The sequence below is a fragment of the Phyllopteryx taeniolatus genome, chromosome 17 (genome assembly GCF_024500385.1).
Source record: "Phyllopteryx taeniolatus isolate TA_2022b chromosome 17, UOR_Ptae_1.2, whole genome shotgun sequence".
In the NCBI taxonomy this organism is placed as follows: domain Eukaryota; kingdom Metazoa; phylum Chordata; class Actinopteri; order Syngnathiformes; family Syngnathidae; genus Phyllopteryx; species Phyllopteryx taeniolatus.
The window spans coordinates 2,047,953-2,073,282 of NC_084518.1; the positions used below are offsets into that span (position 1 = coordinate 2,047,953).

General features: G+C 40.0%; 3 protein-coding genes across 17 annotated transcripts in view; all 3 read right to left on the bottom strand.

The window, feature by feature from the left end:
- Nucleotides 1-8: 8 nt before the first annotated feature.
- LOC133466978 (spermatogenesis-associated protein 22) lies at nt 9-5,367 on the bottom strand. 9 transcript variants are annotated; one of them, XM_061751295.1, is made up of 8 exons: nt 4,072-4,421; nt 3,789-3,864; nt 1,845-1,973; nt 1,465-1,615; nt 1,048-1,360; nt 832-955; nt 654-751; nt 10-476 (listed from the first exon to the last, which is right to left on the bottom strand). In XM_061751295.1, the coding sequence occupies exons 2-8, from the start codon at nt 3,844-3,846 to the stop codon at nt 285-287; spliced, it is 1,065 nt and encodes a 354-aa protein (XP_061607279.1). In that variant the 5' UTR covers nt 3,847-3,864; nt 4,072-4,421; the 3' UTR covers nt 10-284. The 9 variants fall into 9 exon arrangements, with proteins under 9 accessions (XP_061607280.1, XP_061607279.1, XP_061607287.1 ...); XM_061751299.1 differs by lacking the exons at nt 3,789-3,864; nt 4,072-4,421 and adding exons at nt 4,822-4,946; nt 5,245-5,367 and having other exon boundaries at nt 11-476; XM_061751297.1 differs by having other exon boundaries at nt 11-476; nt 3,804-3,864; nt 4,072-4,420.
- A 136-nt stretch (nt 5,368-5,503) lies between these two features.
- On the bottom strand, nt 5,504-20,008 carry LOC133466977 (histone acetyltransferase KAT5-like). Of its 5 annotated transcripts, XM_061751291.1 has the most exons (16): nt 19,862-20,008; nt 19,715-19,781; nt 18,192-18,260; nt 17,975-18,111; nt 13,384-13,452; nt 12,942-13,070; nt 12,049-12,219; nt 11,902-11,976; nt 10,206-10,268; nt 9,698-9,946; nt 9,524-9,613; nt 9,295-9,435; nt 9,122-9,215; nt 8,890-9,049; nt 8,718-8,799; nt 5,504-6,985 (listed from the first exon to the last, which is right to left on the bottom strand). In XM_061751291.1, exons 1-16 carry the CDS (start codon nt 19,889-19,891, stop codon nt 6,851-6,853), a joined length of 1,761 nt encoding a protein of 586 aa, XP_061607275.1. In that variant the 5' UTR covers nt 19,892-20,008; the 3' UTR covers nt 5,504-6,850. The 5 variants fall into 5 exon arrangements, with proteins under 5 accessions (XP_061607275.1, XP_061607278.1, XP_061607274.1 ...); XM_061751294.1 differs by lacking the exon at nt 12,942-13,070; XM_061751290.1 differs by having other exon boundaries at nt 8,890-9,215.
- Nucleotides 20,009-22,028: 2,020 nt separating this feature from the next.
- Nucleotides 22,029-25,330, bottom strand: part of abcg4a (ATP-binding cassette, sub-family G (WHITE), member 4a) — a 31,846-nt gene continuing 28,544 nt past the window's right edge. For all 3 annotated transcript variants that reach the window (XM_061751785.1, XM_061751784.1, XM_061751786.1), the window contains exon 20: nt 22,029-25,314. In XM_061751785.1, the coding sequence (XP_061607769.1) occupies nt 25,089-25,314 (226 nt within the window). In that variant the 3' untranslated portion in view covers nt 22,029-25,088. The remainder of the gene's footprint in view (nt 25,315-25,330) is intronic.

Genomic DNA, 25,330 nt, shown 5'->3' on the forward strand with positions numbered 1-25,330 from the left:
ATTAATTCTGTTTCCAGTTTAAGGTTTTGGTCACATTAGTTTCATTTTAATTCATTGAAAAAAACCGTACAATAATCTCATCAAAACAAGCAAGTCAACTCAACTGTGTAAATGTTTTTGTTTTCATACTACTGAACTAAGATGAGATCACAAACTATTTTGAATCTTTCATAAAGCTCCTCAGACCGTGTATATCTTACTCTCAAACAATAACAACAATGTGAAAATACTGCTATTTGCTCCACCCATAAATTCTACTTGTCAGCAGATTTTGCTTTCAGTAGTCAGACTTCATGAAGTAATCTGACGAGTTTGCGCATGTGAGCGTCGCAGGCTTTGATGGCCTCCGGAGCGTTGCTGACCTCCGAGGGCTCGGCCGCTCGCACTGACACGCACACCAGGACATCTTTGCTGCGGTCGTAGTTACCCACGCAGCGATGAACTTGACCACGGATAAGACGAGGCAGCTCTCGCTCCTGTAGGAATGAGACCGTTTAGAGCAATTGAGACAAAGTTAGGAATGAGCAGTCGTGTTATTGATTCACTCTCCACTGGTTTGCAGTGTAAAGAACAACATCCACTGTACGGTGACCCAACTACTTGAGCAGCTGTACGAAGCACTCAGTGCTTTTTTATGCATTTTCCCAACTCACATTTTCATAGAAGACACACTGCACAACCTGCTTCCCATCTCTCAACAGGAAGTTCTTGGATCCATGGTGACCGAGCGTGACAGCGGAGTCAAGAGTAGCTGAGGGGAGAGCACAAGTTGTAATGTGAACATGTTTATGAGTTGATAGGAGAGACAAGAGTGATCCACTGGCAACTAACCAAACAGCTCAAAAAAATAGAGGACTTTGTCTTTGAACTGGCTCCAGTGTCTCATGCCCTCAATGACTGCGGTCAAAATCCTGAGTGAGCTGTCAAACGGGGCTTTTTTTGGAACACTTTCCTGCTGAATATCGTAAAATAGCACAAAAAAATACAATGATTCTACACAGTACTCTGTTTTACACACTGACGTAGTCTATGTTATGAGCATAATACCGTTTGAGTTTCTTGTGGAGTCTGGGGTTTATTTGCACTCCTATTCCCCACAAATGTGGGTTTCTGCGGTCCAAAACTATTTGTAAAATTCCATTTGTTTTGTATCTGAGTAGCTGGTCCACTGGATAGTTGGGCAGGAGGAGGCAGAGATCGGAACTGGGTAGGGTCGGGCGGCCTGTAAGATGGTTGCTGGCTCAACCGAGAGAACCCACTATGACTGCTGGAAGGGGTTTGATATTGCTTCTGTCTGAAAGTGAAAATTGATCTGGCATCCTGTTGTCTCTCTGGGTTGCTGGCCGTTCCCATCATAGAGCTGAGAACGAAACAAACTCGAATCGAATTTTTTAACAACTGATCAGAATTTTACTGTTACATATTAGGCTTGTACCACAACACTGACTAGAAACCAAACCCCACTTTGTACTTCCGGCTTTGTACGGATGTGGTAAAGGTGTGTAAGATCTCTTTGCTGGTGCAGGTCTATAGCCGCCATATTGTTGGGACTGAGTAGATCGTGAGATGTCTTGTTTGTTCCACTGGTGACTCGGAGACACATCAAAAGAGGAACCTGAGCAAAGATTCAGTCTCATGAAACACTTTGTAGATTGAGAGCAGCCAGGCTTTACATAACATTGGTAAGTAACATTCAGTTTAATGCCCTCTGTAAGTCACTGCTGAGTTTTAGGAGGCTCTTAAGCTTCAGGGTCCTCTCCTAGTTTATGGCACATTCATTCTACTCAATGGGTGTTCTGACAATATTGCAGTAAAGGTTAAAGGAGCATGAATGAATACTTTACCTGATGCACCACAGGGAGCAGGTGAGCTGGTACTTGGCATGTGAGAAAAGAAGTCATTCTCAGAGGGAGTCGACGTCAAAGGAATTCGATTTCTTTTCTTCTGATTGAATAGCGGCACTGGGAGGCAGCCTGATGGAGACAGCAGGGAAAACTAAATTCTCTTTTACTCTGGAAATTGTATGTATTAATCATGTACACATTACAGCTGCAATATTTGGTACAGCATACTGGAACCAAAATCTCTCTGATCTCTTTATTATTGAATAAGGCATAGTTTTTGATACAACTCTTGTATTATCTATTTCAGTAGGACTATATTTTAGAGGCTAATATGACAAGAAAATTCTTAAATCAGTGGTCATAAATATACAGTGGGTACGGAAAGTATTCTGACCCCCTTCAATTTTTCGCTCTTTTTTTTATATTGCAGCCATTTGCTAAAATCATTTAAGTTGTTCTTTTTTTCCCCCCACATTAATGTACCACATACTGATTTATTAAAAAAGGAAAACTGAAATATCGCACAGCCATAAGTATTCAGACCCTTCGCTCAGTATTTAGTAGAAGCACCCTTTTGAGCTAATACAGCCATGAGTCTTTTTCGGAATGATGCAACAAGTTTTTCACACCTGCATTTGGGGATCATCTGCCATTCCTGCTTGCAGATCCTCTCCAGTTCTGTCAGGTTGGATGGTGAACGTTAGTAGGCAGTCATTTCCAGGTCTCTCCAGAGATGCCCACTTGGGTTTAAGTCAGGGCTCTGGCTGGGCCATTCAAAAACAGTCACGGAGTGGTGCTGAAGCCACTCCTTTGGTATTTTAGCTGTGTGCTGAGGCTCATTGTCTTTTTTGAAGGTGAAACTTTGGCCCAGTCTGAGGTTCTGAGAACTCTGGAGAAGGTTTTCATCTAGGATATCCTTGTACTTGGCCACATTCAAGTTGTCCTGTCCCTGCAGCTGAAAAACACCCCAAGCATGATGCTGCCACCACCATGCTTCACTGTTGGGACTGTATTGGACAGGTGATGAGCATTGCCTGGTTTCCTCGACACATGCTACTTTGAATTAAGGCCAACAATTTCTATCTTGGCCTCATCAGACCAGAGAATCTTATTTCTCATCATCTTGGAGTCCTCCTGGTGTTTTTTTTGTTTTGTTTTTTTTGCAAACTCCATGCGGGCTTTCATGTGTCTCGCAGTGAGGAGAGGCTTCCGTCGGGTCACTCTGCCATAAAGCCCCGACTGGTGGAGGGCTGCGGTGATGGTTGACTTCCTAGAACTTTCTCCCATCTCCCGACTGCATCTCTGGAGCTCAGACACAGCCTCTTTGGGTTCTTCTTTACCTCTCTCATCAATGCTCTTCTCCCCCGATTGCTCAGTTTGGCCGCCAGCTCTAGGAAGGGTTCTGATCGTCCCAAACGTCTTCCATTTAAGAATTATGGAGGCCACTGTGCTCTTAGGAACCTTAAGTGCAGCAGGAATGTTTTTGTAATCTTGGCCAGATCTGTGCCTTGCCACAATTCTGTCTCTGAGATCTTCAAGCAGTTCTTTTGACCTCATGATTCTCATTTGCTCTGACATGCACTGTGAGCTGTAAGGTCTTATATAGACAGGGGTGTGGCTTTCCTAATCAAGTCCAATCAGTATAATCAAACACAGCTGGACTCCAATGAAAGTGTGGAACCATTTTAAGGATGATCAGAAGAAATGGACAGCACCCGAGTTAAATATGAGTGTCACAGCAAAGGGTCTGAATACTTATGGCTGTATGACATTTCAGTTTTTCTTTTTAATAAATCAGCAAAAACTATTTTAAAAAAATTCTGTCAATATGGGTGCTGTGTGTACATTAATGAGGAAAAAATGAACTTAAATGATTTTAACAAATGGCTGCAATATAACAAAGAGGGAAAAATTTAAGGGGGTCTGAAAACTTTCCGTACCCACTATATCCTTTCAAACCTGCTGCTGGTCTGCTTGACAAGTTGTCATTCCTTTTCATCATAGCTGTTCAAAGAAACTCCTGAAACTCATTGATTGAATATGACGAACAAAACAATAGGTTAATAAATGGAGCAGTCATTTATGATGCTGATTTTAGACATTTGAACAAGTCTATGTTAGCTGGCTATGCTAGTTAGCTTAGCTAAGTTTGACAGTTAGTATTTCATTAGCTAAGTGCCAACAGGCTAACGTTCAACAGCTGTGACAGTTATAGGACAATAAACACCTGTAAATTCAAATATATCTGAGACATAAACTATGAATATATACAACTATAGTATGTGATTATTATTATTATTATTAGCGAAAGGACCGAAACATCAGCAGCCCGGAAAGCAAATCGCGCCAAAAAGCAATACGTTTAAGTGATAGACGGTGCCTTCAGGGTCTACCCATAAAAGCTGACATTCCAAAAACAACATGATGGCGCTATAATAAGTGAATGTAAGTTGGACGCAGGACATTATTGTTATTAAAATATGTTCTATACGATTATTTTAAGGCTCATTGACCGTGCTATTAAGTTAGTTAATCAAACATTGTCATTTTCCAGAAGTGTCAGAAAACAAAAGAAAAGAAATAAGTTTCACAGAAAAATTGTATCCCCCCCACCCCCTATAACCTTTTAATGGGTCAACTTGACGTAGGGGTTTTCTCATTGAAGAGGTCATTCTGACATCCAACTAAAACTTCAGCTTCAGCAAATATATTTAGCAACGCATAATGAGGTTTTGTTCAAATGGGAAGTCACTTATCTTTTGTGCTACTGTAAGATGTTTATTCAAATAAAAGATGGTTGCGCTTTTTGCTACATATACCAACCGCGCCCTCCGTAATTCTGCTCTTTCCTGTTGATTTATAATGCATTACACCTTACTCTGTTCGTCAGGGTTGCCTTGTTTTTGTGTGTGCCACACTTTCAACTTCTGTCTTTGTGACTGTTTTACAATTTAAAGAGGAACACAAATCTACTTGCCTCCGATCTGAGTGTACTTTCTCATCTTTTGCAGCGTCGCTCTGCGTTTCCAGCGTCTTGCAGAGATGCTATTTATTGCGAGTCGGGGATGCAAATGCGGATTTGCGGCAGTGAACACTGGCAACCTGCACGTGTTGCAGTCATTAAAAGCACTATACAAATTGAACGCGAGACGTCACAAGCTTCATCCCCCCCAAAGGCATTCTAAACAAAGACACACTTCAAACCTAACCTTTGTATAACAAGGCATAACTGAATAACGCTAATTTGGCACTGCGAACGACACTTTTTTTTAAATTTGATTTCACACAAGCCTTATTAGCAACCACGAATGCATTCGAAGAGATGAGGCCGAACTAATGAAACTAAAACAGAGTGAAACGAAAACTGATAGTTAAATGTGAGGTTTGAAGTGACTTTTACCTATTTGGTGTTGAATTTAATTCAACTGTTCCTCCTCAACGCCAACGGAAGACACATAATGCATCATTTGAACTTTAGCAAATATCTACACGCGGAATAAAACGTACAATGCTGCCACCTGGCGGTGATTACATAAAGAGCGACTCGTAAATCAACAGTAAAATAATGGTGCCACCTCGTGGCCACTTGTCAAACTGCGATTACAAACAATATAACATGCCGTTTATTCTGCCAAAAATATCACGCAGACTCACACGAGGTGGTTCAAAGGACGCTTTCATTCATTTTCTTTCACAGATTTCAAAATGAAATCATTTGTCAAAAATATGAAATGAAGTTTAAAACGTCAAAATACGTTACTTTCAACTCGTTTTGATGAAACCCTATGAAACAATTGATACTCAACTATTCCACTTGGATATGCTGACATTATTTCAAGAGTAAACTCCACAATCTTTCTGACAAGCAGAAACCACACACTAATATATCACATCTCTTCTCCTAGTGTGCAGTTAGTTTACTGTATGTAAAACAAACAAAAAAGCAGAACTACACACAACTGTACACAAAATATACATCACTCTTTACAGTTCAACATGGCTTGTGTTAGGTATACAATCAAATCTGGCATGGAGTTACGAAACCCGGAAGTTATTCATCTCATTGTATATTGAAAATAAATGCTAATGGCTCAAGATGGAAATGCATACAACTCTTAAGATAAGGAAACGTGATTGATTGTTTTACCACTATGGAAATATAAAATATTGACTATACTGGTGCCTTAAAATTCACAAAATGACATTTGCTTTAAGTGTGTGTCGAGTTGAAACAGCCTGCAGCAAGGAACTTCCTAACTTCTGAGGGGTTTGGCGATTCAGATCATAAAGCGAGTGCAGTAGCTTTCAATAACCAACATAAGAGGGAGTTCAGCACAGTTTGAATTGACCACTAAAATACAAGGACAAATATGCCAGGAGGATTAACTACACAAGGTGTGGAGATGATTTGAAGCCAGAACACATGGAGAAAGGTTCTAGAAAGTTCTAGGGGTGTCTTGTATAAGAGGTCTGGTTTTCTTGACAACAAATGCAGGAGAAACCACAGTAATTTGGCACACAATATTGTTGCACACTCAAGGAATGAGCCTCAGAAGAATGATGAATTTTCAATTGATTAAAACATTTCTCTTTGGAAGTGGGGGGTATGGATGTCCCTGCTCCACTCAGAAATCCACGAGGGTTTTATCATCCGTTGATGAAAGTCATTGCAGGAATTCATATCCCGAAATTCCCGCACATTAGCTATTGAGCATGTTTGTGATTTGATGTACAGTACACTATTTAACACCGTATATGAATTGCACACACTTTTTAGTTTGGTGAAGTTGCTTATGTACACAGCAGAGGGAGCGTTGTAGGATTTGCTGCTCTCATTGTTCATGCCTCTTTTAGAGTCCCAATATACAGTATAGAACAGATAGATAGTCACAATAAAAGCCTATGCAGGTATTATTTTTAAACTTGTCCTGGGTTGGAGAAAGGGCTTCTGTATTGCAAAACCATTGTGATCCCAGCTTCACGTCTGCTGTCCAAATGGAGAGACTTTACCACTTGCCCCTCTTGCTCCAGTCCTTGGGTGTGAAATGAAGACATTTTGGATCTATACGTGTGTGCCTCTTCTGCATGGCTCTTTCATGCCCATCCACAATGTCCTCTGACAGTGTCAGGATGTACTGGCCCTTCATAAGGGGCAACACAAACAGGAAAAAGAATCTCACTTTACAGCCTGGACAGGAAAACAGTTACCAAGCCTTGCATCAACATGCGGATGGAATACTACGTGACATCAAGGCATCACAAAAGGTTCAGGTAATATAATAGTGTTTCAGTTGTAATATTTGGTGAGTTACACTTTATGTTTTTCTCATGATGTCAGGCATCTCTAAAATATCTATTACCTACAGGTGCATCACAATGAATTGGAATATCATAAAGTTCATTTAGTAGTTCAATTCAAAAACATACAGTGGGTACAGAAAGCATTCAGACCCCCTTAAATTTATCACTCTGTTATATTGCAGCCATTTGCTAAACATCATTTAAGTTTATTTTTCCTCATTAATGTAGACACAGCACCCCATATTGACAGAAAAAAAACGTAATTGTTGACATTTTTGCAGATTTTGCAGAAACACTGAAATATCACACAGCCATAAGTATTCAGACCCTTTGCTGTGACACTCCTATTTAACTCTGGTGCTGTCCAGTTCTTCTGATCATCCTTGAGATGGTTCTACACCTTCACTGGAGTCCAGCGGCTTCATTATACTGATTGGACTTGATTAGGAAAGCCACACACCTGTCTATATAAGACCTGACAGCTCGCAGTGCATGTCAGAGCAAATGAGACTCATGAGCTCAAAGGAACTGCCTGAAGAGCGATGAGATAGATTTGTGGCAAGGCACAGATCTGGCCAAGGTTACAAAAAAATTTCTGCTGCACTTAAGGTTCCTAAGAGCACAGTGGCCTCCATAATTCTGAAATGGAAGACGTTTGGGACAATCAGAACCCTTCCTAGAGCTTGTCGTCCGGCCAAAGGGTGCTTCCACTAAATACTGAGCAAAGGGTCTGAATACTTATGGCTGTGTGATATTTGAGTGTTTCTTTTTAATAAATCTGAAAAGATTTCAACAATTCCGTTTGTTTTCCTGTCAACATGAGGTGCTGTGTGTACATTAATGTGGATAAAAATGAACTTAAATGATTTTAGCAAATGGCTGCAATATAACAGTGAAAACTTTTAAGGGGGTCTGAATACTTTCCGTACCCACTGTATATATTATACAGATTAATTACAGTAAACACAGGAAAATACTTTTCAGAAGTCCAATTCTTACCCAATTTCTACATTTAAAATCATTTTGTTTCTTCTAATAAAACTATAAGAAAATGAAATATTTCACTGTGTGTATAGTGAATCTATAGGTTTCTCTTTTTGAATTGAACTATTGAAAAAAAATTACATACATTTGCAATTCAACTGTACATGCATGACTAGACTGCTCACACACTCCACATGAGTTGATACGTGTGTGAAACCATTTTGAGATCCATCCAGATTGGGCAAAACAAACTGACTGCCCTGTCCATTCCTGTAAATCCCACTCAAGTACAGTACTAGGCAGGACGCACCCAGCTGCAAAATGATTGGCGGCTGCATCGCTGGAAGAGCATGATGCAAATGGTGTGTCCTGCATTCAGGATTCATTCTGACACCCTAAGTCTACTCTGAGAGTGCGCGTGTTGAGCCATCGCCATCAAGGCTAGCTTTAGGAAATGAGGAAAAAAAAAAAAAAGAACAAGGAGTTGCACATGCCGAACCGGACGGGTCATGCGGATCTAACTAAAATGGTTGAACTGAACCGTTTGGACAGTATTCAAAATAATAGGTAAATAGGTTGATCCCTCACCTTATAATAGTTGATCAAGTTGAGGTACTGCAGTGTTGAAATGACATCTTCTTTCTTGACACTTGTGATCTCACTGATCTCACTGGGGGAAATAAAAAAAGAAAAAAGAAAAAAAGCAGTTGAAATTGTCCTAGACAATCAAAATGATAATTAAAATCCATCGCTCATGTACTTGATGGTAATCTGAGGCCTCTCGCCATTGTCAGGTTTAAGGTCCATGAGAATCTCCAGGATGGTCTGTGACCAGTAGGAGCGATAAGACAACAGGCCGAGGTCCGAGAGGGGCTTCTCTGGCGTGCCCGTCTTCCCTTCAACCTTGGACAGCTCGTAACCTGAAGGACAGATGATGGGGTAACATTTTAGATAACATGCCCATTTGCTCATCATACTTTTTGTGCACTCACTAAACTCGATGAGCAGTTTCCCGTAACCTCTCCGCTGATAAGGAGGCAATGTCAGGATACAGGCCACATTATAATCCTCAGTTGACTCTTTTTCCTGAAAAAAAAAAAGGGAAAAACAGAATAGGACTGTGTCCATGTTGGTCCAAGTGGACTGCATATGAACACGTGTGTACCTTTGAGAAGTATCCCACTATATGGAAGCCTTTGGAGTCATACTCAGTCATTACATAGAAGAGGAAAGGGTCCGTGTCGTAGTACAGTGTTTTGTGGTCCAGGAAACATTTTGCAAGTAAACACAAGTTCTGGGAATAATTCTAAAAAGATTTGATAGATGTATTGAATCAGCAGTGTTGAAACTACTAATGCAGTTAAAAAGGCAACATATTAAATGTCAGAACTAACTTTATTTTTTCTGCCATCAATCTCAAAGAATGAGATGGTTCCTTTGCGGTAGATCTCGTTGCCTGGAGGATGTCTGAGGTTACATTTTGTCTGATCAAAGACACAGGAACAACAATCAGACTGACCAGCAGGATTTACAGGATTCAACCAGTTTTGTAAAGATGCTTTGTTTACCAAATGTCTCTGTAGACACTTTAGACTTTTGAGGTACTTGAGGCAGAATTCACAGAGGTAGAGAATGGGCAGCGACGTTAGTTCTTGTGGGTACGGAGAAAAGTACCACGGCTTCAGCCTGTGACGACCGAGTTCTATACACTCAATGTTTTTCATTCGGGTGACGATGTCGTCGTGGCTGCGATCAGACACCAGACTGCCTGTCATACGGGGTGCAGACGGGATGCCATCAGAACTGTCCTGTGAATCCTTGGGGGGTGGGGGTGGGGGGGTGGGGTAAGAAAAAGGCCATTAGACCCGAGCATAATTTGTCTGATTTCAGGGACATTTTCCCCCCCCCAAAATTAAAATGTTGCTTCAGTAAATGAAATACATGTTGTTTCTTTGAGCAACATGTAGAATCACAGTGGTTGTACATGTTACCAGAAACACTAGATTTGGACCCAATAGGGCACAGCACGATTTGGCAGCAACACACAAAAGGTCAATAACAGGAAATCAAACAGACCTCTGGTGGTGGTAGAAAGACACTGGCGCTTTGAGGCTTGTTATACTGCAAAACCTTTATCATCTAGCAGAGAGAGAGACACACACAAAAACACTGGCTTATATTTGTATTTTACACTGTCAACACTTTGGTTACTGGGGCAGATGGAGATCAGTCTGTCAATCATTGAAGATGGAGAGCCTGGATTCGAACATTTTTCTACCTTGTGATGTTAAATTGTCTTGGGTGGATAACTTTACATGAGGCCAAACTGAGACAAGCTCCTCTTAGGGTTTATCACCATACTACTATAATTTCAAGTATTGTTTAGTAGAAATATTAGTCATAGTAAACATTAGCTTCATCATGAAAGTCAAAACTACATTCAAACAAAAGCAAGAAGTGATTCACATAATAAACACAATGCTGGGCAGGAAGTATGACAACTGTAGACACAAACCAGTAGGGTTGGGCATCGAGAGCAGATTGAAACCAGGACTAATGTTCCGGTTCTCCAGGAATCGTTCAAATAAATTTTTTTTGGTTAGCACTTCACACACACACACACACACACATATATACATATATATATACACACACACACATATATGTATATATATATATATATATATATATATACACACATATACGTATATATATATACACATATACATATATATATATACACACACACATAGATATATATACACACACACATACATATATATATATACACACACACATACATATACATATATATACGTATACATATATATACGTATACATATGTATACATATATATATATATATATATATATATATACACACATACATATATACATATATATTCATTAGTCACACTTCTACTAACGTAATGAAATCCAATACAAGAGCTGTATTTCAATTCTGCTGTAATAATACTAATACTAATAATAATGTTCAGTTGACTTTTAGATATTGTCTATTATTGTATTTTACAGTGGTAGAGAACATCACCGCATTAACCTGGGAGGTGTTTCGAACTTGTTGCTGCTTATGTTAACAAAACACCAACATTTTTGTAATGGAATAACTTTCAATGAAGGTCTTTTTTTTTGTAGGGGGTTTTCCAAGGGGTACTTAATATTGTTAACATTGAGTGTACAGAAAAACAGTAACTGTAATTATAAAGGACTCTGCTTCTGGCACTAAAGATAAAGATGTACGTATTTTTTTTTCACTGAATACTTATTGTTTCTCAACTACTGTACTGTATGAGGACTACTTTTTTCTTTTACTTGAATCATATTATTCTAAAGTAACAGTAACTCTTGGGGTACATTTTGTGCTACTCTACCCACCTGTGTATGTGCGTTGAAAAATAATCCAGAGGGGCGCTAGGTGCGACAAAATCACCAATCACCTAAGCAGCAATTTTTTTCACTCAGGAATGTGATTGGTGAGATAGGCGCCAGCACACCCGTGCCCCTAGTGAGGGTAAGCGGTACAGAAAATGGATGGATGGATGGATGGTGTACAGTCATTCCCCTTTGTACCGAGTAAAGGTCCAAATATCATATGGTGGTCATTGTTTCACTAAAAATTGCAATGAATGCATAAAAAATTAACAAGTGCCTATAACATCACACCTCTACAAAGTGAAAAGTTGTGCACAACCTACATGCATGCAAGTGATAAACTGAAAGACTGAAATGTAATCACACACAAGTGACAATACCTCATCAGTGGGTCCACAATTAGCTTTCCTCTTCCTGCCGGGCTGAGAGGGGATGAGCCTTCGAGCAGTGCCGTTCTTCAGAAACAACAAAGGCATTATGCAGATGAAGTCTTAAAAAGAGGTAAACACAAGATGGATGTTCATTACTGTCGTGAGGGAAGATATCTGGTCATGGTCTTCTCGGGTCTTGAAGGTGTTGGTCTCTCTCGCAGCAGGGTAAACAGCTGCCGGAGAAGCCTCAGTTGAAGCTGGCAGGGAGGCCACTGGGGGAGCAGGAGGCACCTGCGGTACCAGAGGGACCGGCTCCACTTTCCTCTTCTGCAGTGAACAAGTTGTAATGACAGTCAGCTTCATTCATGATCACCCGCAATATGCGTCTTTGCAAACAAAAGGCAACTCAATGAGACGTTGGCCCGTTTTCGTTGGCATCAAGGAGTACAACCTGCAGCTTATGTGAGCTGAGAATGAGTCTGATTCATGGCCACAGCTTATTCAATCAAGTATCTTCATTAGTTTTGGTTGTCTTTGGGTTAAATGGAAATGGCACCCCATTTACATCTGGTATTAAGATACGATAAACACAGGTCAGGTACAAGGTAAAAGGGTTGAAAATGTCCGTTGAACTTAAATGTAGTTACACAGTATTGTTAATGTCACACAATAATTCATCTATGCTATTCACCTAGCTGTTTTTCTACATGTGATCATAATAAAACGTCTTTTGTGGTTAAAACTGTAATGTCTGAATATTGACTCTCATAACAAAAGAACTAGCGTTTAATAGGGGTTTTACAGACTAGTCGACTTAACACTCCACAATGATTTGGAGCGCGATGTCGACTACTCATGTTTTTGACTTGAGGAGGAAGAGTCGCTTCATCCAACAGATGAGTGAGGTGAATGGAATTACTCATTCAATTGATTTAAATTGTCTTCTATTTCTGAATGCACAACCTTGGTAAATGAGGGAGAACCAGTAGCAGGACTGTGACAATTTATCAGGCCCACACTACCAAAGTGGAAGGAGAGCGGGGAATTACTTCACTGCACAAGAAAAGGTCCTTGTTTACTTCCAAACACTGTGAATTCCCACCATACAGAACCCGCTGGTGTGCTGGGCCCAGAACGAAGACAGGTTTCTCCGCTTGGCCAAGTTGTGCAAATGGCACCTGGATGTCCCAAGAGGCAAGATCACGGTCAGTGACTATAGATTATTGCAAAGCATTCCCCCCTCCATTATAGTACTGTACTGATAACTAGTCAAATAAGACTTTTTAAGTCAGCACTGAGGTGATTAAAGTATAAGTTGTAAAACCGCTAGTGCATACACCTGACTGGATCACCATCTTGGTCACTTACATCAGGACTTCCTACAGTGTAGCCTGACCCCGTTAGCAATATACAGTACAACAAGACGCATGTTAACACCAGGAGTAAACAAGGTCTTTTGCTCTTTGGGTAATGGGTAAATTCAAGTTGTACCGGAGTGGGGAGGGTTTTGCCTCTGGAAGGAGCTGTGGCAGATTGTAGGTTGAGATCTAGACTCTTCCTCTGAATTGAACAGAAAGGAAGAGAAGCAGGTGGGATTAAGTGACATTTGTATGGGCCTTGAGGTCATTACTCAGATGGACACTGTACACACAGTCGAACTGACGGCTTTTATTCACCATTTATAACGGGTACGTTCAGAAATTCAATCTGACGCGCTCACTGCGGTCTGAGAGTGCAGTGTTCAGAGAAGCAGAGCGCGCTGCATTTTGTATGATTTTACGATCAAGCGTGTTGGGCATTAGCAGGGATACGTCGGTGCGTCCGCCATAATGATGGTGTCAGTTCCGTGACTTCCATCTCATCCTGCTTGACAACGCGGCCGCTCTGTCTCCTCAGTCAGAGCGTCAGGAGTACGCTCCGGCACTCCCAGAATGCGGCGCTCTGAATAACCGAGCAGCACACACCAACAACGCTCTGAGTTTTCCAAAGTTCAGTAGTGTAGGGAGCGCGCTTGGAGTGAATTTCCGAACATACCCAACATTTCTTAGCAGTTAATACCAAGGCAAAAATAATAAGGCCCTTCATTCAAACAACACATTTTACTCAGATAGCAATGGTTTAGATATACAGTGAAAAGGCCAACCACCAATACATGAATCAGCTTTTAATTGACCCAAGTTTTCTTAAGGTACAGTGGGTATGGAAAGTTTTCAGAACCCCTTAATTTTTTCACTTTGTTATATTGCAGCCATTTGTTAAAATAATTTAAGTTCATTTTCCCCCTCAATGTACACACAGCACCCCATATTGACAGAAAAGTTTTTTATTGTTGAAATTTTTGCTGATTTATTCAAAAAGAAAAACTGAAATATCACACAGCCATTCAGACCCTTTGCTGTGACACTCATATTTAACTCTGGTGCTGTCCTTTTGATCTGATCATCCTTAAAATGGTTCTACACCTTCATTGGAGTCCAACTGTGTTTGATTATACTGATTGGACTTGATTAGGAAAGCCAAACACCTGTCTATAGAAGACCTTACAACTCACAGTACATGTCAGAGCAAATGAGAATCATGAGGTCAAGGGAACTGCCTGAAGAGCTCAGAGTCAGAATTGTGGGAAGCCACAGATCTGGCCATGGTTACAAAAAAAAATTTCTGCTGCACTTAAGGTTCCTAAGAGCACAGTGGCCTCCATAATCCTGAAATGGAAGACGTTTGGGACGATCAGAACCCTTCCTAGAGCTGGCTGTCCTGCCAAACTGAGCAATTGGGAGAGAAGAGAGAGGTAAAGAAGAACCCAAATATCACCGTGGCTGAGCTCCAGAGATGCAGTCGGGAGATGGGAGAAAGTTCTAGAAAGTCAACCATCACTGCAGCCCGCCACCAGTCGGGGCTTTATGGCAGAGTGGCCTGACGGAAGCCTCTCCTCAGTGCAAGACACATGAAAGCCCGCATGGGGTTTGCTAAAAAACACCTGAATTACTCCAAGATGGTGAGAAATAAGATTGTCTGGTCTGATGAGACCAAGATAGACATTGCTGGGCTTAATTCTAAGTGGCATGTGTGGAGAAAACCAGGCACGGGTCATCACCTGTCAAACACAGTCCCAACAGTGAAGCATGTGGTGGCAGTATCATGCTGTGGGTTTGTTTTTCAGATGCATGGACAGGAAGACTGGAAAACCTTCTCCAGAGTGCTCAGAACCTCAAACTGGGCCGAAGGTTCACCTTCAAAAACAGCTAAAATACCAACTCCGTGACTGTTCGTGAATGGCCCAGCCATAGCCCTGACGTAAACCTAATTGAGCATCTCTGGAAAGACCTGAAATGGCTGCCCACCAACGTTCACCACCCAACCTGACAGAACTGGAGAGGATCTGTCTTATGGCTGTGTGATATGTAATTTTTTTTTTTAATAAATCTGCAAACATTTCAACAATTCCGTTTTTTTTCTGTCAATATGGGGTGCTGTGTGTACATTAATGAGGGGAAAAAAAATTACTTAAATTATTTTAGCAAATGGCTGCAATATAAAAAAAGCGTGAAAAATTTAAGGGGGTCTGAATACTTTCCGTACCCACTGTATATAGTGTTGTAAACAGATTTATTGCAATTCTCAACAAGGAAGGTATGTCTAAACTAGAGCTGTACAGTTTAATCGTTAACTCATGATTAATCACCCCAAAAATTATTGTATTAATTATGTATTAACTCAGATTAATCACACAATATATTTTGACCACACACATTCCTTTACCTTAACCGCGGATGGATATCTGAACTGGGGTGCAGGTTTCTATAAAGTCAGTGATCAGGTCAATTCTTACGCCAGTGCAAAGATAAGAGACTCCGACTGGTGTGCTCGCCAAATTTTGCTTCAAAGTCACCCCAAGGTGGCATGGTGTGCGACTGGTTAGCACAAGTGCCTCACAGTTCTGAGGACCCGTTTTTGATTCCGGCCTTACCTGTGTGGAGTCTGCATTTTCTCCCGGTGCCTGCGTGGGTTTCTCTGGGTACTCCAGTTTCCTCCCACATTCCAAAAACATGCATGGTAGGTTGACTGGTGACTCTAAATTGTCCATAGGTGTGCAAGTGAGTGTGTATGATTGTTTGTCTGCATGTCACCCAGAGTCAGCTAAGATAGCCGCCAGCACGCCCGCGACCCCAGTGAGGATAAGCGGTACCTGATGGGACTTTCGGGAAAAAAAAAAAAAAAAAAAAAGGTAATTTGCATGTAGTGCAGCGCTGAACTAACCTTTCATCGAAGCAAAAGTTTAAAATACCATCTGGAAGCAAATTATGGTATTATGTGTAGTATAGTTGGCGCCTCTGATTAATCGTGATTAATCTGATTTTTAAAACTTAAATCGATCGACAGCTCTAGTCTTAACGTTACAAGGATATACTTTTACTTAACGCCTACCAACATCTCCCTGAGTCAGTTTTAAAGAAGGCAATACCAATTGATGAATTGATTGGAAAAAAATATATATTCTGTCAATTTTGTAAAACTGATTATTGATTATAAACTCGATTTGACCTAAGTGAGGCAGCAAACACCAGTTGCACTCTTTTTGCTGTAGATTGAAAAGTTTTGAGTTTGATATAAAAAGATGATCCAATTTTACATCTGCATCTGATATGCAACTTATAAGATAGCGTATTTTGTTTTAACTAATATTCCACCACATAACATTCATGTGAACAAAAGTATTGGAACTTATGACTTTCAGGAATGACTGTTTTGTTGCACAGGTATGTCCCATTAAATAGATTAGTAAAACAATAGATAGTGCTGAATGTCTATGCTCAGTTTAAGGTTTAGGTTTTTCCTATGCAGGCAACATTTACAAACAGAGGCGTAACCACCATGAAAACAAGAGGAAGCTTAGAGAAGATGGAAAATCAATCACAGCGACTGTACAAACATTGGCCATAGCCAGTAAAGCCATTTGGAATGTCCTGAAGAAGTAAGAAACCACTGGTGTACTAACTAATAGACGGTCAACTAATCTCCTTTGATGATGTAACAAATTATGGCAGCGGGAAAATTCACTGAAGTCAAGAGAGACGTCTTGTCTGCCATTTTAAAGAAAGCAACCAAACTGATCGGGAGAGCCTCCATTATGCAGCAAGATAATGAGCACTGTTCATCAGGGACGAGAGGTGGAAGGTTTGCGAATGGTTAAGTCAATCTCCAGACTTAAATCCTACAGAGCATGCATTTTATCTTCTAAAAAGGGAAATGGGGGAGTTGTCCACCAAAACCAAAAACAAAAGTGAATGAGGCTGCAGTGAGACCCTGGCATTACAAAAGAAGAATGCATAAGTTGGGCTATGTCAATGCATCAAACGGCTTGATGCAGTTATAATGCAAGCAAAAGATTTTCAACAAAATATACTAAGTCTAATTTAATCTATTTAAGTTGGTCTGTTCCAATACATTTGCAAAAATAGTGGTGTCAATTTGCAAAAAAAGTGGTGTCATATAAAGCTTTGGATTTTCAAGTTGTGTATCAGATCAGGATGTAAATACCTGTAAATGCAAGTTGTAAAGTTGTCTCATCTGCATCGTTTCATGTCAAACGCCAATGTGTTCATTCAAAAATTAAGAAATTGGTCTCATTGTTCTAAAACCTTGAGAGCTCTGCTGTGGCAAAACTCTCCTCAACTTATTGCAACACTAGCACTGAAACAGGAGTTCAGAACATTAAAACGAAACAGTTATTAAATTAAGTATGTTTAAAAATAAAAATATAAAATTTGCATTGTTGTTTGTCACCAAAATAAAAATAAATTGTGAGCTTAATAATATACATAAATAATATGATTATATAAAATAACAAATGGTGACCTTCCAAACAGGATTCAAATGGCACTGAAGTATGTTACACGTTTAAAATGGTCTGTACATAACAGAAAAGCAGCTGGCCCATCACGGAATTCCCTTTAAATGTGAATGGCCTTAATTTAAGCAGGGAATGCATAGTTCAGCATATTGATTGGAAATATTAAAGTTTTTTCGTTTTTTTTAAATAAACATTTAAAGTTCCATTCATGAAAATAAATCCACTCACCAATTCTCGTTCAGGTGAACTGGGGCGGGAGCCTGGAAGACCATTCTTAGTTGGAGTTTTTGCTTCCTTTTTCGGGAACTGGAGTTTCTTCATGTCCAGCCTGTCTGCTGTGACCCACTCATCCAGACGTTTGTTGACTGTGAAGAAATATTTGACAAAATTTAGCCAACTCAGTGGTTTAAGACAATAAAAAAGATGTGACACAAAAGATACTCACAGTCAATGTAGTGAACATAGTAGAGCTTTCTCCCAGACACTTCCTTCACACTTAAAATCTCAGCCAATGCTAGACAACAAGAAAGAAGAAGTTTAAATAAAACACACAGATGCTCATAGTGGCCAAACAGTTTAATTTCGTCAGAGCAGAGTTCATGCCTCCAAAATTAAGGTCATTTGTAGTCTTAAGGTCATTTGTAGTCTTTTTTAATGTTTCTTTTGGAGTAATAGCTTCTTCCTGGCAGAAAAGCCTTTAAGCCCATGTCGGTATAGTACTCGTTTCACTGTGGATAATGACAAACTCTTACCGGCTTCAGCCAACATCTACACAACGTCTTTTGCTTTTGTTCTTGGGTTGATATGCACATTTTTGGACAAAGGTATGCTCATCTCTGAGGAAAGAACCCTGCAATCCTTCATGAGCGGTATGATGGCTGGACATTCCCATGGTGTTTATACTTGCGTATAATTGTTTGAACAGATGAACGTGACACCTTCAGGCATCTGAAATTGCACCCAAGGATGAACCCGACTTGTGCAACTCCACAATTCTTATCCTGATATCTTGGCTGATTTTACACAAAGAAGCAATGGGTTTCAGATGTGCCAATACATCCACAGGTGTGTCTCTAATTCAAGCAAAGATTAGTGAGAAGCTGTCAAAGGCACGACATCATTACCTGGGTTTTCACAAATTGTTTAAAGCCATAGTAAAGAAAGTAATGAAAACTTGCCTTAAAAAAAAATCCTAATTTCATCATTCTGACATTTAGCAAATAGAAATAATGTGGGTAATCCTAATTGATCTAAAACAGGACACGTTTAGTTTGATTTCATGTCAGACAGTGATGAAAAAGTGTCTTTTTTATACAGTCTATGTAAACATCTGTTTCTAACTGTACATACACATAATGAATGAGGAGTGTGGTTGTTGACCTGCTGAATGTGTAAACTGGTTTGAGTTAACTTCTGTTTTGAATTGGCGCTTTATAGATAAAACTCATTGATATGTAAACTTGGTAGGGGAAACGTGCATTGGTAGTCCACAATAACTGCAGTTAGACACCGGTAAAGATTGATAGAGTTAGAGAAAATATGAACAAAATCATATATAACGGAATCTGCCCTCTTTATTACTGGAAACCAGGAGAGTAGGGTATTGTGTTAAAATTTAAACTGGATGATGCAAGTGTCAACTGTACAGTGATGCTGACACTGAATGAGATGTGTAGCCGATGCTCGAGATGTGAGTAATGTCCTCTAACTAAATCAAGAGTAAATATGACCACAAATAACACAGCCAGACCAAACGATATATTTTGTTTAATTAATACATTTATAGGCAAAGTCAATTCTGCCTTGTCATGACCCTTTTTTTTTTTTAAAGTCGAATGCCGGTTAGATTTGGCCAGAAGCGTTATTAAGAGACTGTAACAACAAGCCGGGCTGTCTAAAAAACAACTGAGGTTCGCTAGTTAGCATTAGCTCGTTTAGCATTTGGAAAAACAAGCAAACAATGCTTACGCCACTCGTCTTCGTGTTCCTGGTTCTTACGAAGAACGGGAAGGCGACAGCCCTCGACAATTTCGACCTGTCGAAAATAATGAGTTCACGTTACACGTCGGGACTGGGCAATGACTGAATAATAACATACATCGCTAGGATACCCACCGATGATCCGCTGTCCGCCATTTTCGTCATCGTTGCGAGCTGGAGTGGGGTGTTGTGGGAAAATGCCGGTCTACGTCAAAGGTAAATAAACCAATCAAGAAATACTCTGACAGCATAAGCGCTGAGCGGAAGTCGGTAAACGAACTAGGAAATGACATGCGGATGCAGCCAAGGCGTAAGGTGACGTAACCAAAATATATTGGCTGGAATGCTTAAACATGTCATTTACACAACCCCCTTCTTTGAAGTGTAAAAAATATATACTCTCAGGATGAAATGTATTGGATTCATTTTCTATATTTAATTTTTTAAACCATTTTAAAATACCAAAGAATTACATAATTCTAGAGAGTATTTACTTACAACTACAAGTTAGTTTTGCTACAACTACAAATTAATTTTGTTACTTTTGAACCGAGTTTACCTTCCTTAGCTAATTTGGGGGCAGCAATAGCTCGTCTCTGTCAAGACTTTGGGCTTTGGATTGGATGAAATGTAATTTTTGGGGATGCAAAACGACGTTTAAGGTACAATATTTCATTGCGTTGTAGCAATGATTGTAGAGGTGTTTGTTTGTTTAAGACGTTTCGCCTCTCCTTCGAGATCATGAACCATCAGTTCATGCACATAAAGCTAGACAGGACAGATCTATCATGAGTGTTGGTGTGGAAACCGAAGTATTTATCCTCTAGTTCAGAGGCATACCGCAACCCTTCTACTCCAACACATCTCTACAGAGAACAGAGGATGGGGCTTACCACCCCACATACATTGCAGTCCTTTTATCCCTTTCGAGGAGATTCAATCATATAGCCTGACAATCAGAACAGTCCAGTTGGAATCGATTCAGTGTTCTGCGTGAGAAAAAAGTGACCTGAAGGAATGAGAATATTCACAAGCATGGAGAATCAGATGGAAATGATGCAATGTATGTTGGAGAGATGATAGTCTGTGGGCAACAGTCCATTGCAGTGTTTCCCAACCTTTATTGAGCCAAGGTACATATTTTACACCAGAAAAAAAATCTCACAGGACAACACCTCCTTCTTTTCCTTTGGGCTTGTCCCTTTAGGGGTCGCCACAGCGCGTCATCCTTTTCCATGTAAGCCTATCTCCTGCATCCTCCTCTCCAACACCAACTGCCATCATGTCTTCCCTCACGACATCCATCAACCTTCTCTTTGGTCTTCCTCTAGCTCTCTTGCCTGGCAGCTCCATCCTCATCATCCTTCTACCAATACTCACTATCTCTCCTCTGGACGTGTCCAAACCATCGAAGTCTGCTCTCTCTAACTTTGTCTCCAAAACATCGAACCTTGGCTGTCCCTCTGATGAGCTCATTTCTAATTTTATCCAACCCGGTCACTCCGAGAGCAAACCTCAACATCTCCATTTCCGCCACCTCCAGCTCTGCTTCCTGTTGTCTCTTCAGTGCCACTGTCTCTAATCCGTACATCATGGCTGGCCTCACCAAAAGCTGACACTGACACCAAAATAGTAAATTAATCTTTAATTAAACAAAGTATTAAAATAACTGAGGATTTGGCATGGCAGCTACTGAGCTCTCTTCATGGCCGGACTGAAAAAGAAAAACAAGAAGCAATCAGTCCAAGCAAACGTTGCTGAGAAAAAAACAAGGCAAAAACTCTCAAAACTCCAACAAGGTAATGAGCTGAAAATCACTAGTGAACACTAGGAGGCAGACCATAAATTCAACCAAGGGAGGTGATAAAACTTGAAGCTTGGCAATTCAAACAACTGGGAAGAGAAGGCAAAACAGACCAATACCATGCAAGGAACGAGGACGTTCTGGTGAGGAGTGGAAGTCAGACCGGAGGTTAAATGCAGAGGGTGATGAGTAATGGGGGAGAGCTACGTGAGGAGCTCAGCACACCTGACCAAGCCCAGTCCTGAAACAAAACGCCAGAGGCAACACAGGAAACAGAACAGCAACGATGTCAAAATAAAAGAACCAAAAATGACTCATAACAACTACCTCGAGAAAACCCTCACAAGCACATGCAAACTCCACACAGGAAGGCTGGAGCTGAGATTTAAACCCCAAATATCAGCTATGAGGCAGAGGCATGAACCACTAGCTCATTGTGCTGTCTATACTGCATGTAACTGTGTTAAGTGAAACAAGTCACGATTTACAAGCAATGGCAAAGGTTATAAATGAGCTTTATTATAAGCATTGGAACAGATTTTAGTATACAGAACTACGTTTTCAAATGAAAATGAAAATCAACGTTAAATGAGACACAAATCATATCAGACAAAAATCGGTCCTCACAAATTTGTATGTATGATAACCTGTATACAAATAAATCACACATGACAGAAAGTCTGGTGACTTTTCAATGTTGTCAGGGGCAATCGTAACATGACACTTCAAAGTATGTGAAAAGACATATTTTCTGACTTGAACATGCATTTACAGTATATGCTGCATCCCTCAAACTTTCATAGTCCCTTAATACTGCTGATATGATACATGATATGATTCAATTAGTGGAATTAAATAAGTACTCTGCAGGGTCACCCAGTAGGCTACAGAATAACACAATTTTAGGAGAATGTAAAATTGGATTTTGACAGACCAGTGATTGTGAGAACAGCTTGGATTTTAAGGATCATAAAAATGTGTCAGTGAAAGCCCATTTAGAGCATTTTATCTGGCTAGAAAACGAATGGGACAGTATAATCCCTTTGAAAGAGCATCCTTATGAATGTTTAATTATTCTTTTTCATTTTTGCTATTGTTCAGACCTGCAGAGGCAAAGACTCTCTGGTTAAATGGTTAATGACTGGTTAGCACTGGTTAATGACTTCAACATCAGTGCTTTGTTCCTGTGTTGATTTGCCTTCCCCCCCCCCCCCCCCCCTGCAGACTGTGTGTGTGTGTGACTGTGTGTTTAAATACATCTTGCAGAGTTAGCAACCAGCTATGGGGTTTGATCTAATTTAAGGATGGTGAAAACTCTTATCTGTTGTGTTGGCAGTAAAATGACTGCAATATTTCCTGTTCACCCACAATTTCCTACACTTGAGAGGCAATTATCTGGACAGGATCTGGCATTAAAGGCAATACCTTCCCTGTTGCATTAACATAATTTAAAGTAGCCATCGACATTATATTTGAATTATATTATTTTTGCTTTCCCTCCTGTAAAGCATCCATTAACATGCACATTAAAATGCATTTTACTGAGCAGTCACAACTAATAAAAAGAAATATTTTCCTTAATGAGACATGTCATTTAGAGTTATATTAGAAATACTATTGCACACCATGCCCTTGGCAATAAATTAATGTTCTTAAATAAAGTGTGTATTTTAAAGCATACAAGTGATGATTGTGAGGTGGCATGTTTGACAATCAAACGTCACAATATTTTCTATTGCTATCAATAACAAAATCAGGCTGCCTGCTACAGTTATTTTACCCAAGTTCCAGAAAGGGAGTTACAATTCTATTATACCTGTGAAATGAAACGCCATGTACAAAACAGTCAGAACCACCTTTACCCTTAACACATTTTAAAAATAAAATGTATTATTGTTATTAGATTTAAGATTATATCATAATAATACTGTAATTGTTATTATTATTATTATTACATATCCTTCTCTCATCGATTGCATCTCACAGACATCTACATTGTCATTTTTTACTTCATTTCCCATTCACAGCAGCAATCCATCTGGGTTTTTTCTTTTTAAAGGTGATGCAATTCCCATGAACATGGTAAGATGATTACATTTAGATGAGGTCATTATTAGACCATGAAATTTCAGGTCCTATAGGGAGCAGGAAACATGTCGCACTCATCAAACTTTAAGCTATAAAAAAAAAAAATATCTATATATATATATAATACAAATAAATAAGATGCTAAAACATATACTGAAAAGTGCATTGTACTTGTATTTTTTCACAGCATAACATATCCACTGTACAATCGTTGATTATATACCTACATTACTTTATACATTATAATAAGGATTACTAAGTAGCATAGATTGAGTAAGAAATATTTCATAGCAAGTCTACTGGAAAATAGTTGCATTGCCCTGAAAGAAGGATGCGTGTGTGTGTGTGTGTGTGTGTGTGTGTACGCGTGTGTGTGTGTGAAAGAGAAAGAGACAGACAGACAAACATGTATGGTAATATACTGTAAATTGTGTGCGCAAACATCCAGCATTGAAGCAGACAAAGCTTGTATCATTCTAGCTCAGAGGCACACAATCAGCACAGCCAGCATTTCAAGTATCGAGCATTGTTTTGGAAAACGCACATCAGTCAGACATGGGCAATGCCAAGTGATGCAGAGAAGAAAAGATAATTCCCTCATATCTCATGGAGGAGTGGGAGGCAAAAGAATCATACAAGTATGTCCTTGGACGGATTGCTTCAGAAGAGTAACAGCGATGAGACGAGCATCTATTTTTTTCCTGACCAAAGCTATTGCACTTCTCCTAAGTGCAGGCAGTACATTTAGGATGGCCCTCTGCATCCGGCTGAAAGAAACAGTCATGCCTGTTTTTCTCCAAGGTTATCTCCATGCTTTTTGGATGCCTCTCAGTACAAACAAGGAGTTATTGTCCTGGCAGCAAATGAGAAGACTCACGGATGACATCTTCACAAATCCTTCATCCTCATCCGATGTGTCATGTCATGTTCATGATGTGCCATAGGGCTTCTGAAAATGATCCATCAAGGGGAGGGAGAAGTCATCCATTGGCAGTTGGTAGGTTAGGATTGTATCCCCAAAAAGGAGACACCGGATTTAAGGAAAGTGAGAAGCTCATAAAAGGTCTGGCACTTGAAGTTTCCACTTTCCCTGGTGACAACAGGAATGTATTCTTCATGAAAGACGGGCATCTGTGTTTCAATCAAACACCAATCATGGGATTTCCTGTGAATCCAGGATTACTATCTCGACATTGAGAAGCAAGAAGTACTTTATGTCCCACTTTTCTCAGAAACAAGTACACATCCCAAGTCTTGAGTTTAAATAAACATGCTTTCCGTGTCTTTCATCTGGGTTCATATGTATGGTGCGGATGAACAATCTTTCTGGACTGTGATGATGACTGTGGACGAAATCCAAGCTGAAGGACAATTTATGAAAGGAAGAGGTACAGGAAACGTTCATGAATAACAAGCAGTTTCATGGATAATGTTGAACTGATATCTGAACTTGATACTGAGTTTATCTCCTCAACGCTCAGACTTGACTTTGTACCGCAGGACAAAGTAAGTGGCCAGTCTGAGAATGAGGAAGAAAACGCCCAACACCATGAAGTCTACATAGAGCTTTGCATCCTCCACATCCAGCAGCTGCAGAACCTCCTCCGGCTTTTGAAATTTACACACCAGACCCGGACATTCAAGCTCAGTGCGATTCATCCCGTAGATGGAGAGTATCACTCCCTCGAAGCCGTACCTGGAAGCGGCAAAAC